General features: G+C 38.6%; 1 protein-coding gene across 19 annotated transcripts in view; it reads right to left on the bottom strand.

Annotated features, from left to right (window-relative positions):
- PDLIM5 (PDZ and LIM domain 5) overlaps window positions 1-15,224 on the bottom strand; it is a 179,610-nt gene that overhangs the window by 49,290 nt on the left and 115,096 nt on the right. For 12 of the 19 annotated variants that reach the window (XM_043512623.1, XM_043512628.1, XM_043512621.1 and 9 more), the window contains 4 exons: window positions 10,108-10,236; window positions 9,513-9,719; window positions 7,817-7,966; window positions 7,098-7,232 (listed from right to left, as the gene is read on the bottom strand). The exons of 6 other annotated variants lie outside the window; for them this stretch is intronic. In XM_043512623.1, the coding sequence (XP_043368558.1) occupies window positions 7,098-7,232; window positions 7,817-7,966; window positions 9,513-9,719; window positions 10,108-10,236 (621 nt within the window). The remainder of the gene's footprint in view (window positions 1-7,097; window positions 7,233-7,816; window positions 7,967-9,512; window positions 9,720-10,107; window positions 10,237-15,224) is intronic. One more of the 19 variants, XM_043512629.1, reaches the window with a different exon arrangement.

Genomic DNA, 15,224 nt, shown 5'->3' with positions numbered 1-15,224 from the left:
TACATCAAGGAAAAACATACATTTAGAGCTGTCCCATGCGCCAACAGAATGCCTGCACTGTAAATCAATGTCACTTCAGAGATTAATACTGTGTGGCAGTGCTATAGCAACAAAACACTCCATTCTCCAGGGAGGTAAGGTGGTAGTAGTTGGGAAGAAAGCAAATGGCTCTCTTAAAGCACCTCAGGGTGGTGGAGTAGTAGCATTAATGAGGTCCAAAGGAGAGCTAGGCCCATCTAACCTGTGATAGGTGTACAAAATGGAAAAGCTTAACATTAAGACTCTTTGGGGGATGGTGAGAAGAGAAATAAAGAACAAAATGGTGTGATCCCAAAGCAATACTACCTTCCAAAACCCTGAGTTTGCTGTAGCCACAACCAGCAACTCAAATAAATGAGCTGCATTTGCCACAATATATCTGATGTTTCGCAAAATGGATTTATCTAACATGGGTCTAAGAAAAACAAAACAACAAAGCTGTCCATGCTTCATTACCCAAATTATGTTCTAAGTTGCAACAGTCCCATTTTTAGAAGAGTTTTCCTACTGTATAATTTCGTGCCTTCTCCTTTTTGGCTAAGGATGCACAATTCCTATTACAGCTGATTACTAGCCATTAAGTTGTGCAATCATGTGGACGGCTACTTAAAATAACAATCTTCAGTGCTACATCCTATGCATGTATTATTTCAAGACAATGTACGTTGCAAGTATTGTGTACGCATTCTAATTGCTAATTTCTCATTTCTGCTGATTTATTTCCTTGAAATCTCATAAGGGCTGTTATCCTCTGTCATAATTTACCATTTTTACCATAATATGCGCTTATCTTAAATGGAAGTTGTTTGCATATTTACACTAATTTGGTTTGAACTCAGCCAGGCGACTCTCTTGTATTATCAAATGACACAAAGTTTTGTTTCCTTGGCTCCATCTATTGGTAAGCAGTCCTTTTATCCATATTTGCACTGGGATTATAGGATATGAGGGAGAAGTCCTGTCTTGTCCTGAAGTGTTACATGTCCCCCCCCCACCCTTTTTTTTTTTTTTTTTTTTGTAATTTATGGTCTAATTTTCTCTTTCATTGTTCTGAGCTAACCCTCAAGGTAGCAGTTTAAATATAATATTCTCTGACAGATGATTGTTTTACATTTCCAAAATCTTGGTTCATGTCCAATCTGTGAAATTAGTAAGCAGCTTTGTTGATTTAAATCAACTAAAGAGAATAAAAACACACAAATGTCATACCACCATCCAGGACCCCACACCAATACCTGCCTGCAGAGCTCAGAATTGAGCTAGCCCAGAGAATGAAACATCCTTAAAGGGGCATGATCAGGTTTTAATTTCTTTTAAAAACTAACTAATTAAAAATAATTCAATGCCTGAAAAAAATAGTCTTTAAAAACAAAGTCTGTTGATACTATTTGAAGTGTTTTATTCAGCGTTTCCTGCTCTCTGGGTATTTATTTGAAGAGTTTTTGGAGAAGGCCAATAGCCGAAGTGACGAGGGCTGGCCAAGAAATGGTTTTCCCATCCTGCAAGAATTTTTGAGATTAAACAAAAAAATTAAAAAAAAAAAAATGTTCCCATCCTCAACTGGAACAAAGTTGAAATCTCAAATTTTCATAAACCAACTAACCAAAAAATATAATAATTCAATTTGGGTCAATCAAAATGTTTTATTTAACTAATTATGAAACACTATTTCAATTTCAACCTTTTCTTTTTAAAAATTATTTTAGTATAAATTAAGTAAAATTTCAAAACAAGGAATCCTTCTGAACTGAAAACCCAAAACTTTTCACTTAGAAAAATGTCAAAACGGGATGTTTGGACTATTTTGAAATTTGTTGAAACTGACCGTTCCCCACAAACAGTTCAGGTTTTGATCGAGTGGTGTTTTTTAGTGCAAAAAAAATTTGAAAAATTCTTAAGCAACTAACAATGACTAATGTGCCCCCAGGTTTACCCCTCATTCTCCCTCCCTGTACAAGTGCTGTCTGCCAATTTCACTTCCCTCTCATGGTGTTTGAGTGAGTCAGTAGCACAACAATTAGAAACCTCTCCTCCTCCTCCATCTGCTCTGCATAATTTAACCTTGAGAATTAAAGGATAATTTTACCCAAAGAGGTGGAAGAGGGGAGAAAATTCCTGAATTAACTGAAAAAAAATGCTGTCTTCCAAACCAGAGAGACACCCAGACTATTCACCCAAGATGACATGGTCAGAATGGAGTCAGTTCAGGAATTTCAAATGTCTGTCTAACAGAAAGTCATAATTTCTCTGTTAACAAAGCCTACAAAGAGCCTTTTAGAAATAAAAATGATCCTCCCATCATAAAAAGTTAGACCAATAAATTTTCAGTGTCAGCAACATGAATTTTCTCTAGTTTACAATCCTTGTTACTTCTGTTTAATTCATAATAACTGCAGCTCACTTGCTGTCAGAGGACACTTGAGAGTGCCACAGCTAATCTCAGAGACAGGTTGTTTTTTTTACTGTTAGAGCTGCTCTCTGCAACTCAATTCAATGCATCTCTTTGTGACTTCACAAGAGTGAAATTTTCCACTTGGCTCCAAACAATAACAGATTATTCCATAAAAAATAGCAACAACGAAAAAACAAGTGGGTTTAGTTTCACTGAAGTCAGTGAAATAAATGATAAGCACCATAACTTCCAACTCCATTACTGGTTTCAGAGTAGTAGCCGTGTTAGTCTGTATTCGCAAAAACAAAAGGAGTACTTGTGGCACCTTAGAGACTAAAATTTATTTGAGCATAAGCTTTTGTGAGCTACAGCTCACTTCATCGGATGCATTCAGTGGAAAATACAGTGGAGAGATTTATATACATAGAGAACATGAAACAATGGGTGTTACCATACACACTGTAAGGAGAGTGATCACTTAAGATGAGCTATTACCAACAGGAGACGGGGGGGGGGGGGGGAACCTTTGTAGTGATAATCAAGGTGGGCCATTTCAAGCAGTTGACAAGAATGTCTGAGGAACAGTGGGGGGTGTGGGGAGAATAAACATGGGGAAATAGGTTTCAGAGTAGCAACCATGTTAGTCTGTATTCGCAAAAAGAAAAGGAGTACTTGTGGCACCTTAGAGACTAACAAATTTATTAGAGCATAAGCTTTCGTGAGCTACAGCTCACTTCATCGGATGCATTTAGTGGAAAAAACAGAGGAGAGATTTATATATACACACACACAGAGAACATGAAACAATGGGTTTATCATACACACTGTAAGGAGAGTGATCACTTAAGATAAGCCATCACCAGCAGCGGGGGGGGGGAAAGGAGGAAAACCTTTCATGGTGACAAGCAAGGTAGGCTAATTCCAGCAGTTAACAAGAATATCAGAAAAGGAGTACTTGTGGCACCTTAGAGACTAACAAATTTATTAGAGCATAAGCTTTCGTGAGCTACAGCTCACTTCATCGGATGCATCCGATGAAGTGAGCTGTAGCTCACGAAAGCTTATGCTCTAATAAATTTGTTAGTCTCTAAGGTGCCACAAGTACTCCTTTTCTTTTTGCGAATACAGACTAACACGGCTGCTACTCTGAAACCTAAGAATATCAGAGGAACAGTGGGGGGTGGGGTGGGAGGGAGAAATACCATGGGGAAATAGTACACTTCCTGGACACTACGGTGCTAATAAGCGATGGTCACATAAACACCACCCTATATCGGAAACCTACTGACCGCTATTCCTACCTACATGCCTCTAGCTTTCATCCAGATCATACCACTCGATCCATTGTCTACAGCCAAGCGCTACGATATAACCGCATTTGCTCCAACCCCTCAGACAGAGACAAACACCTACAAGATCTCTATCATGCATTCCTACAACTACAATACCCACCTGCTGAAGTGAAGAAACAGATTGACAGAGCCAGAAGAGTACCCAAAGTCACCTACTACAGGACAGGCCCAACAAAGAAAACAGAACGCCACTAGCCATCACCTTCAGCCCCCAACTAAAACCTCTCCAACGCATCATCAAGGATCTACAACCTATCCTGAAGGACGACCCATCACTCTCACAGATCTTGGGAGACAGACCAGTCCTTACTTACAGACAGCCCCCCAATCTGAAGCAAATACTCACCAGCAACCATACACCACACAACAGAACCACTAACCCAGGAACCTATCCTTGCAACAAAGCCCGTTGCCAACTCTGTCCACATATCTATTCAGGGGATACTATCATAGGCCTAATCACATCAGCCACACTATCAGAGGCTCGTTCACCTGCGCATCTACCAATGTGATATATGCCATCATGTGCCAGCAATGCCCCTCTGCCATGTACATTGGCCAAACTGGACAGTCTCTACGTAAAAGAATGAATGGACACAAATCAGACGTCAAGAATTATAACATTCAAAAACCAGTTGGAGAACACTTCAATCTCTCTGGTCACTCGATTACAGACCTAAGAGTGGCTATCCTTCAACAAAAAAGCTTCAAAAACAGACTCCAACGAGAGACTGCTGAATTGGAATTAATTTGCAAACTGGATACAATTAACTTAGGCTTGAATAGAGACTGGGAATGGATGAGTCATTACACAAAGTAAAACTATTTCCCCATGAAGAAAAGGAGTACTTGTGGCACCTTAGAGACTAACAAATTTATTAGAGCATAAGCTTTCGTGAGCTCCAGCTCACTTCATCGGATGCATCCGATGAAGTGAGCTGTAGCTCACGAAAGCTTATGCTCTAATAAATTTGTTAGTCTCTAAGGTGCCACAAGTACTCCTTTTCTTTTTGCGAATACAGACTAACACGGCTGCTACTCTGAAACCTATTTCCCCATGATATTTCTCCCTCCCACCCCACCCCCCACCGTTCCTCTGATATTCTTGTTAACTGCTGGAATTAGCCTACCTTGCTTGTCACCATGAAAGGTTTTCCTCCTTTCCCCCCCCTGCTGCTGGTGATGGCTTATCTTAAGTGATCACTCTCCTTACAGTGTGTATGATAAACCCATTGTTTCATGTTCTCTGTGTGTGTTTATATCAATCTCCCCTCTGTATTTTCCACCAAATGCATCCGATGAAGTGAGCTGTAGCTCACGAAAGCTTATGCTCCAATAAATTTGTTAGTCTCTAAGGTGCCACAAGTACTCCTTTTCTTTTTATGGGGAAATAGTTTTACTTTGTGTAATGACCCATCCATTCCCAGTTTTTATTCAAGCCTAAATTAAATGTACCCAGTTTGCAAATTAATTCCAATTCAGCAGTCTCTCGTTGGAGTCTGTTTTTGAAGGTTTTTTGTTGAAGAATTGCAACTTTTAGGTCTGTAACTGAGTGACCAAAGGTTTCAGAGTAGCAGCCGTGTTAGTCTGTATTCGCAAAAAGAAAAGGAGTACTTGTGGCACCTTAGAGACTGTTAGTCTCTAAGGTGCCACAAGTACTCCTTTTCTTTTTTTGAGTGACCAAAGAGATTGAACTATTTCTCCATGTTTATTCCCCCCATCCCCACCGCTCCTCAGACATTGTTGTCAACTGCAGGAAATGGCCTACCTTGATTATCACTACAAAAGGTTCCCCCCTCACCCACTGCTCTCCTGCTGGTAATAGCTCATCTTAAGTGATCACTCTCCTTACAGTGTGTATGGTAACACCCATTGTTTCATGTTCTCTGTGTATATAAAATCTCCCCACTGAATTTTCCGCTACATGCATCCGATGAAGTGAGCTGTAGCTCACGAAAGCTTATGCTCAAATAAATTTGTTAGTCTCTAAGGTGCCACAAGTACTCCTTTTCTTTTTGAGAACTCCATTGCTGATGCAGGGAATAAAGACATGGATGAAATCCCAGTTCTACTAAAGTCAATGGCAATACTATTGATTTCAGAACTTCAACCAATGCATTCAGATGTGCTAATAGTACTATAAAATCTTTCAAAACTTCTAAAGGGCTTTTCCTTTTATTGCACATACAAGACTAATCTCTACAGGATGTCACAAAGGAAAAAAGACAGCTGGTTCTTAACACTTTACTATATAAACTTAAGCCTGCCCTAACAAAAATAATTCTTCTTTTCTGTTTAAAAAGTCGATGCAGCAAAATATGAATCTTTTAAAATAAATGGATTCAGGATATTTTTCCTCTCATATCTACAATTTATTTGGCAACTTCCCCAAAAACTGACGCTGATTTAACTTTTGCTGAGATCCAAAGTGATGCCAGCATCCCCAGAATAGGGGAGTAAAAAAATGCACCTTTGCCTCACCCCCCAGTTTTTGCAGCAAGTGGAGCTCAACTGCACTGAAAAATTGGACTCTGTCTCCTTCAAATTTTATATCCAAGAGAAACTGTGCTGGTAAGTGCAGTGTTATCCATCTGGAAGTTCCCCTGTTAGGTATTTGCTGAACACAACTAATGAACCATTGCCATATAAAAACACCAATACAGATTTCTGGCTTTGTGGATGAAGTCCATTAGATAACAGTAGCTTCCAAGGAAGCTGATTCTAAACATAGTTGCAGTTGGGAACCGAGAACAAAAAGTCCTGGTACATCTAACCTCACCAGCACTTGAACAAAGGGTATAAATGGCAATTATGTTTACAAATATTTATTTGCTGTACCACATGCCAGTTATTTCTTTTTATATATTAAAAATCAACCTTTGAGAAATAGAAGTTCTTTGTTCCAATAGCTTAACATGTGGCTTTCTTGCTCATGAAACTATTGCAAATATCTCACTCATACTAGAAGTCCCAAGTAAACATATTTCGTTTCTTCTCCAATAAATTACCTGGAGTGGTCATACCGCCTTAAAACAGACTGTGCATTACAAACAGTACTGTGTACTTCAAAATCACACAACTGTAGGTAAGAAATTTTTGCTCAATTAATGGGACATCAACTATGTTAGAACCACCATAGTGCAGATTAGTTCTGCAAAGAGGTGGATTCAGTAGTATAATGTATTGGTGATATCATGCAGAAGAGCACATCAGACAGATCACTTAGAAGATGCAGTCAACAGAAACCACACCAATACAGAAACTCGTGTCTTATTAGCCTACAGTGTCAAAAGAGCATCACTCTCATACAATACCTCTCTTTCTTTTGCAACTCCAAAGCACTCGTTGATTTCCTTGAGGGCCTGACACTTTGTAGAGGAGGCGGTTTAGTGATAGGGGTGATGAGAAGGGCATCCAAGAGCGAACGGTAGACATTAGGATCGGAGAGTCTAGCAAGCATTTAGAAAGACCTGGTAAATACACTAGCTATCCACATAAGCTTGAAAACTGAATGGAATTACTAAAATAACTTGTGAGAGCTGAGCTTCCCAACAATTTCCATAAGAGTGTGACAAGAATTATAACTGGAAAGCGATCAATCCCCACCTTGAGAAACTTACTGAGAAACCACTTCAATGTCTGCAAAATCATTTAATAATGGAAAACATAATAATTGTTTAGATAGTCATAAAACGTAGCAGTATAGCCTATGGCATCTAAGGATCTAAAATCTGTTAATAAAATATCAATTAATCCTTAACCACCATGCAAGGCAAGGTGATATTAATTTATCCAGATAGAAAATGGGCATCATGAGACTCAGAAAACTTAAAGTTATTGCCCCAGACTCAGCCAATAGCAGAACTGAGAGTAAAACACAGGAGCCTTGGCTCTATTCTAACCCCATACACGTACTGCTAACGTGAAAGTTAACGTTTCTGATTTTACATCTCTCCCAGTTAACTCCTCTATGAGCATGAGCTTTTTGAAATGGATTGATAAAATTTTTTTCCGTTTCACAGCTGATTTCTACCTGGCCCGTACAGCAACAGCAGCAGACACGGCAGCGGCAGCACTGCTCATAACTTTTGAGCTCTGCCTGGAAGAAGAAGGAACAGGGATGGGAGAAAACTTTGGCAGATCTTCCAATGGATTTTCAGGCAGTGTTTTTCTAGTGTAGAAGCTTTCATTGAAAAAGGGAGAAAACAGAGAGAAAGGAAAGAGATCTCAACCAAGAAATAGTAGAAGCAGCTTCAAGTAATCACTGAAAACTGTGCCATCATTAAGGTGCCATTTCAACACAAGTTGGTGGAAAGACTTCTTGGTTGACTTCATTGGGCCCTTAAACACTAATATGATTTTTCTAATGAACAAGACTCTTAAGTGATCAATTTAGCTTTCAGTAAAAAAAAAAAAAAAAAAAATTTAACTCAGTACAACAATTCACAACCTTGGGCCCTTATCCTACAACAAACAGTGTGGGTGAAGGGGTCCACTCACACAGAGCTTGTTGTAGGATCAGGGTCTTGGATTTTCTGTCTAGTTCTTCATGAGAGCATCAAAATGAATTTGAAAGTTATTCTGCTGATCGCCTTAAAATCAGAATCAGCATAATATTACACCAAAAATAGCATTTAAAAAAAAGACATTAAGGTACAAACAAGTAACTAGAGCACATCACAAAAACTGACTTTTCCAAAAAAAAAAAAAGAATATTTTAAGGTTGTCCTTTTATCTGCCTCCCTCTGTACCTTTTTCTCCACTTTTTCTCACCCTCTCCCCCCGCCCCTCCGGCTACAATATCTGTCCCCAGGAGGGAGAAGAATAAAAAAAGGGGGGGGGGAAGAGACAAAGAAAAACAAAACCGAAAGATAAATATATTGAAAAATATTTTGAAAATAAAAATGTTAAAAGGTCTATTTAGAACCCTGAAAACTACAACTTCAAATTTTCCACACAATTGTTTTTCCATTTTTCAGTCTGTTTCAGAAATAACTAAACCAAACACCTGAACGACAACCGCATTTTGCAGTACAGCTTTGATTTAAATAGAGATATTGTCATGCGTTCACCTAACAGTCTGCTGTGTGCACACCATAAGTTTTACCTTATGTGACTTAAAGATTATCTAGACCGAGAGCTTGAGATTTTAACAAAAATTTTTGTTTAAAAAAAAAAAAAGGCACAAACGTATAATGTCTGCCCAAAAAAGTATTGAGAGGGTAAAAGAACATTATATACACATCTAGCATATTTTAGGCAACAATAGCAAGGATCATGAAATCCAAATGAATATGAGAAAATAAAACACTTGCCTTCCAGAAAACAAAGTCAAGTATAGGGTTACTGATACTGACTAACAGCAGTAAGCCTTACAAAGTTTCCTTGTTGCAAATTTGTCTATTTGAAAATTGAACTGAATTACTGCTATTAAAAAAAAATAATAAAAAAATCAACTTCCTCCAATTTTCCCCTTCACTGCATTTTTCAGGAGAAAAGCATTTCACCACTAGGTCAAGATATCATTTTCGTAAGGACTAATTCCTTTACGGCACTTCACCACTCAATCCAAAACAGCATTTTGCTGTATTTTGCTCCAATAACTAACTCCATGTTAGTGGATAATATGGCAATGCACATTTTATAGCATCACGCCCTAAAATGGAGACGAAACCACATTATTTTATATTATTTTCATTCCAATTTTAACATGGCCAAGATTGGTGTACCTGACAGGAACAGGAAGCACTGAAGGTATGGATTCCACGCGTTGGACTGCACAAGGTGGCTCCACTGATGCAATTGTGAGCAAGGGTGGCTCAGAGGTCTGTGTAGCTACTGTGTGCTTATCAGATAGAGGACTTTCTGTAACAGTTTCATTTGTCATTAAGATTGCTGGACCTGGAGCAGTCAACTCTGCAGATTGAGTTATTTTCCTAGTTGACATTAATTTAACAAGAAGTAGTTATTATGAGACTAGATATGCAGAAACATTGCAACTGGAATTCTTTATTTAATAAAAAAATAAAGAACAGTTGCTATCTATTTCTAACAGGGGTTTTTATTTGTGACAAGATGCTACTGGTAAAAGGCAGCACAGCATAGAGACTCTTCCACTGTATTATCTTCCAGGCAGCAAGAAAAATAGGACCAGTCACAAACTGCTTCTTCATGACAGTAGCTTTTTTCAAGGTTTAACTTTGACAGCTTACAAACAGCCTCATTTAACGATAAAAGCAAAGTATCTAAGATTTTTTTTAAAAATCATGATTCCAGCAATTTCTGATATACTTAAAACAGAACATGACACATAAGGAACACTACCTAGTGTAAGTAGATGCCACTTTAGACACTGTGGCTACTTGGCTACTGACACTTAAAACCTGAACAACAGCAGGTGGATGAGGTGCACACTTAGGTAAGGCTTCCAAAGGATTGTCAAACAAGAGTTTTCTAAGGCAGAAGAAAGCAGAGATGTAAGTAGCACACTAGGCAGAGAAAATAAATATAAAAAATCTGCACAGTATCACAGTGTATAGCATCTAAGGAAAATAATTACTTTGGTTACATACTAAAGGAACTATGGTAAGCTAACAGTAAAATACACGCACGTCTGCTAGTATTTTGTTTGGATCAAATCTTTGGCAATCAAGCATCCCACCACCCTCCACCCCATTTACACACACCGTTCCATTTACATGAAGTGGTGTAAATTTAGAAATTTTGATCAAATTTCAGATTTTGGCAGGAGGGTGGGTACTTCATCCACCTGTCCCCTCATTTTTTCAACCAACTCAGGAGATGGCTGAACTAAAAATATAGAAAGTGATACTTGTGCAGTCCCCCTCCACCCCACTTTTTTTTTTTTTGGACCAGCCCCAATGACAAACACAGGGATTTTGCCCTTTCCAATTATTTTCTGGGGCTGTCCTTGAATTCAGTTCCTACAGTCTCATTGATTTCACTGGGTCCTCTATGAGACCCTAAATGCAGAGAAATAGTTTGACATCACAGAAGCTTGCTCTCCTTTGGGGAATTTTTCAATCATGTTTGGATTTACACCCTCATTTCTGGTAGAACAGTTACTTAATATTCTTTTTTCTTTGTTGGTGGCTAGGAAAGGGAATTACTTTAACACTAGTTGAAGCTTCCAATAAAAACCTGAAGATTACACTTATTTCAGAATATACTATTGGCTGCCTTTTAATCAGCAAGAGCACTTCAAGATTTCACTATTCATATTTAATGCCATATATTAAAAGGAGAATATGAAAATTTGTGATATAGTAAGTATTTCTTTTTCCATCTGAAAAGTAAAGACCAACATTCCAAATTAACCACTTTGCACACACATTACTTTGGCGTTATGTATTTTCCCTCATTTTAATGGGAATAGTCACACTGACAACACACCTGCCACAAAAGGGATTTTTTTTTAAAGCAACCCAACTACATTTTTTTAATTCACCCCAGAAACACATTTGTGACACTATTAAGACACGGTAACTTTTCACAGATGTAACTGAACAACCTAAAGACTCTTGTTGCCACTGTCCTGATTCATATTATGTCTGTCTATTTCCAGATATCTGGACACCTATTCTTTTCTGCAGGCTAAAGTTGCCTGGGAAACTATTGAATGAGTGATCCTTGAAGAAGTGAACGGATAAATCCATAAAAGTAATGTCTAAATTAGTTATGAACACTTCAACATTAGGAAGCATAAGGAATGCCCACATTTTAATACAATAATTTTATATGGGGAAATAATCAACAGACCAAATAAGATACAGCAGTTTGGTATATTGCCTCATGACTAATTTGCACTTCCATTACAGGAATGAAACGACAATTACAAACATTATACTTTACATTGTGAAATCTGCCATACAGACAGTAAGGCTGGCTTTCGTTCAGTAACAAGTTCCAGCTTCTTCATAAACTGTAACAGCAATCAAACTCTCTCCTCTTCTTGGGTTCAGAAGTGGATGACACAAGTGACTGATTTTAGCCAAGGAAAGAGCTACACCACAAGGAAAATGAGGTAGCTCAGTGACAATAAATGCAGGTGATGAAATTAAGTCTACTGACCCTTGGATAGCCTCTTTCTGCATTGCTACATATATGATGGCTTACATAGCAATTACTCATTAATTTCAAATGGTCATGATTTTGAAAATAGGCTTTTTTTGGAGATCCATATAAGATGTATCCTACTTAAAGAGTGTTTGAGACAACAGCCATTCACCGCTTAATGAAAACAATAAGCTTGGTTCATAGAACACCAGAAGTAGCCAATTATTTTCAAGTGTCTTTACTACTATAAATTACAACACACACCCCCGAACGCACGCGCGCACACACACAAAACAAAGCCGCTTAGGTTAGGGACTGTCTAGGTGTTCTGGATTACTTTTCCTTGCAAGTGTGAGGTAATACATGAATATACCATACCAACAAATAGGTACTTTCTTTGGAGTAAGAGGGATTTTTTTTTTCCTAGACTTGTGAGTGAATTCAGACTTAAAGACTAAAATCAGATTTCAGCCTGGCATATTCTAGTCCCCTGAGAATGCATGCCCATGACTCCCCCTATAAGAATAGGAACCATCCACAAGCATCAGCTAAATTACTTTCCCTTCTCTACATACAGAACACTTCCCCGCACTACAAGCTTACCCCATGGGTAAGCAAATGCACTTCACCTTTCTACCTTTCTGGAGCAGGTACTGCTATTCTTGCGATAGTGTACCAAAAACTGTCCATTTTGCAATATGCATGAACATTGGGGGCCCAGGTGCTCATCCTTGTCCACCATTTCAGATGTTATCTATACTGGAATTTCTTCCAGATCAACTTAGTGCAGTAATGATTAGGTGGGGATGGATATTAGTTTCCCCTTATTTAAGTACGCACTTATTAAATGTGGTATTTCAAATAAGTTACAAGAAAGAATGCTAAAAACTTAAGAGGGAAGGACAATTTTATCTACATTCTTCTAAGATAAAGCCGTCTTAGTATGTGCCAGAAATGAACATGAAAGCTACCCCTAAACTCATCTTGTTACATATTTGGAGATGGTCCAACCTATGAAAACAGTGTTGATGGACCTTTTAGACACTAACAATTCTTTCACTACTTTGTCTTAATCTTTCAAAATAAAGACATCCATTTGAAAGGGTACTTAGTTACACTGCAATTTTAAAACTTGTGGATGTGTCAGTATACCACAAATAAAGGTAAAAGCAAAAAGTTTATTTTGATCTTTAGAAGTGCTAAAAGGGCACCCTGTGCCCTTTGATAAATTAAAGGGCACTAAATGCTTATGATAAATTAAAAATACAAGTGCAGCTCCTGAATTACCACACTGCCGATCCTTCTCCCCCTTGAACAAATCTCTCTGTCCACACCTATTTTTAAAGTGTCTGTGGCAAAAAGATGAGCCTTGCAACAAGCCTGATAAAGAGTGAATATTGCCATTCTCAAGTTCAACAAAAGTATCGTCATATAAAATGCAAGCCACCTAGTCAGAGGAAGGAGGGAGGGTCTCTCTTCCCAAAGGCCAGCAGAGGGATTTTAGCCTCCAAGATACATTTAACCTCAGGCGGCAGCTGTTTAATGTATAGCTGGGATGTGGAAGTCAATTTTGTTTCCCTGAGACCTAGATGGGTGGGTCTTCTCTTCCCCACATGGAGTATGTATATTGAGGGAATGCAGCTGTGCTTTCCACAATTAACCTCAGATATATGATATGTCATGTGCCAGGGAAGGGCTCATTTTAAAGTGAGCCAATTAGTAGACAAGACTGCAAATATAGTAAATTTAGGCATGTTGGTAGCATATAAGAAGGGACTCAAGTTTTCTTTTGCTGGACACTGATCCATGGCTAGTACTTAGAAATAGTTCATTCTGACTGAAATACAACATTTGCAATAGCAATCTGCTGAATAGATCTCAAGATATTATTAATTCAATGGTGGGTAAGAATTTCTTAAAATAGTTTTATTATTTTTGCTGCTTTATTTCTTGTTTGGTATAAAAATCTCAACAGTGTCACAAAATGTACAGTTCGTGTTTTTATCACGCGACTCCCTCTCTCACGCCACTCTGACAGACCATTTGAGCCCTATACTGCTGCAGCTGTTCTAACCAGCTCCCACTTCCACAGTGAAGAGGAACCTCAGTGGTCCAACTAAATGGAGATTACCACTCAGTGACTGAGTCCCCATGTCTGTGCCCTAAGGGGAACGCTGTCACCATCTGCTCATACCAGCACCCAAACAGCAAGTTCCTTATGTGGTCCCTGTGGGTCACTATGGTTTACAGACAACCTATAAGATATCAAGGAAAGGGAGTTTATTTGATTGGTGGGCTGATACTCTAGTCTTATCTCCTTAAACTTGGCTGGTACGTGTGGACAGAGGGGAAATGGGCTGAAACTCAACTCTTCGTATTGGCTTCTTGGTAGGAGGAAACTTCTACAGGTGTGGGCTGAGGCAATACTATCTTTGTCCATTATTCAGAATGGTTCTCAGCTTAAAGGTGAAATTAGATCAATCATTGTTCCTGGATTCTTGGACAGCTGCTAGGGATGCTATCATGTACAACAGGAAGCTTGGAAGCTGCAAACCTGCTCTGATACTGACCTCAAAAGAATAACACCCATAGCTTTCCCAAGTAAAAATCACTGTAATCGACTCTACACAGCATTATACTTGAAGACCTGCCAGAAGCTTCATTTGGTGCAAAAAGTAGCTGAGTGGGGTGGGCTCTCAGAAACAGAGATCTATGCTCAAAACTCTGTCGTGGTTTCCTCATCACTTCTCGGTCCAATTCATAGTGTCAGTAATTATCTCTAAAGCCCTGATTGACGTGGTAACTCATTTTTGAGAATCTGCTTTGCAATGGGTAGAAATTGGCTGGGTTACATGTGTTGTCAGCTCCTAGGCTAAGACTAGTGCCAGGCACAGGGTTCTCATTTGAGAGAGTCTGACCTTTGGAAGTCGGTTCTTCTTAGCCATTTGCTAGAGTCTGAGGTGGTAAATGTCAGGGAGTGAAACAAAGCCTGTTATTACCATTTAACAACTGGCATGTTTTTCTGTTTATTTCCTTTATTTTTTGGTTAATTTTGATAAATTTGTATTGAAGCTATGTCCACTATGAAGACATAAAGATATGTAGGGGATAATAGTGGAAGCTTAAGATTGATCATTTAGGAGAGGCTTATGTAATTCATGCCTTTAAAAAAAACAAAGTATTTAAATGTGCTGCCACTAGGTAAGTAAATAATATAAACAACGGGCAGCAGCATCCTCCCTTCAAGAGCCTTGAGTCACAACAGAGAACACAAAGAACCTATTTCTTTAAACAATGGCTGCCACAAAAAACATAAAAACCACAAAAATGCTGCTCGGGTGAAATGTTTGACAATGGTAGTTCTA

This window comes from Dermochelys coriacea, chromosome 4 (assembly GCF_009764565.3).
Source record: "Dermochelys coriacea isolate rDerCor1 chromosome 4, rDerCor1.pri.v4, whole genome shotgun sequence".
In the NCBI taxonomy this organism is placed as follows: domain Eukaryota; kingdom Metazoa; phylum Chordata; order Testudines; family Dermochelyidae; genus Dermochelys; species Dermochelys coriacea.
The sequence above is the reverse complement of the archived record's forward strand: the minus strand, read 5'-3'. Positions and strand labels throughout refer to the sequence as shown.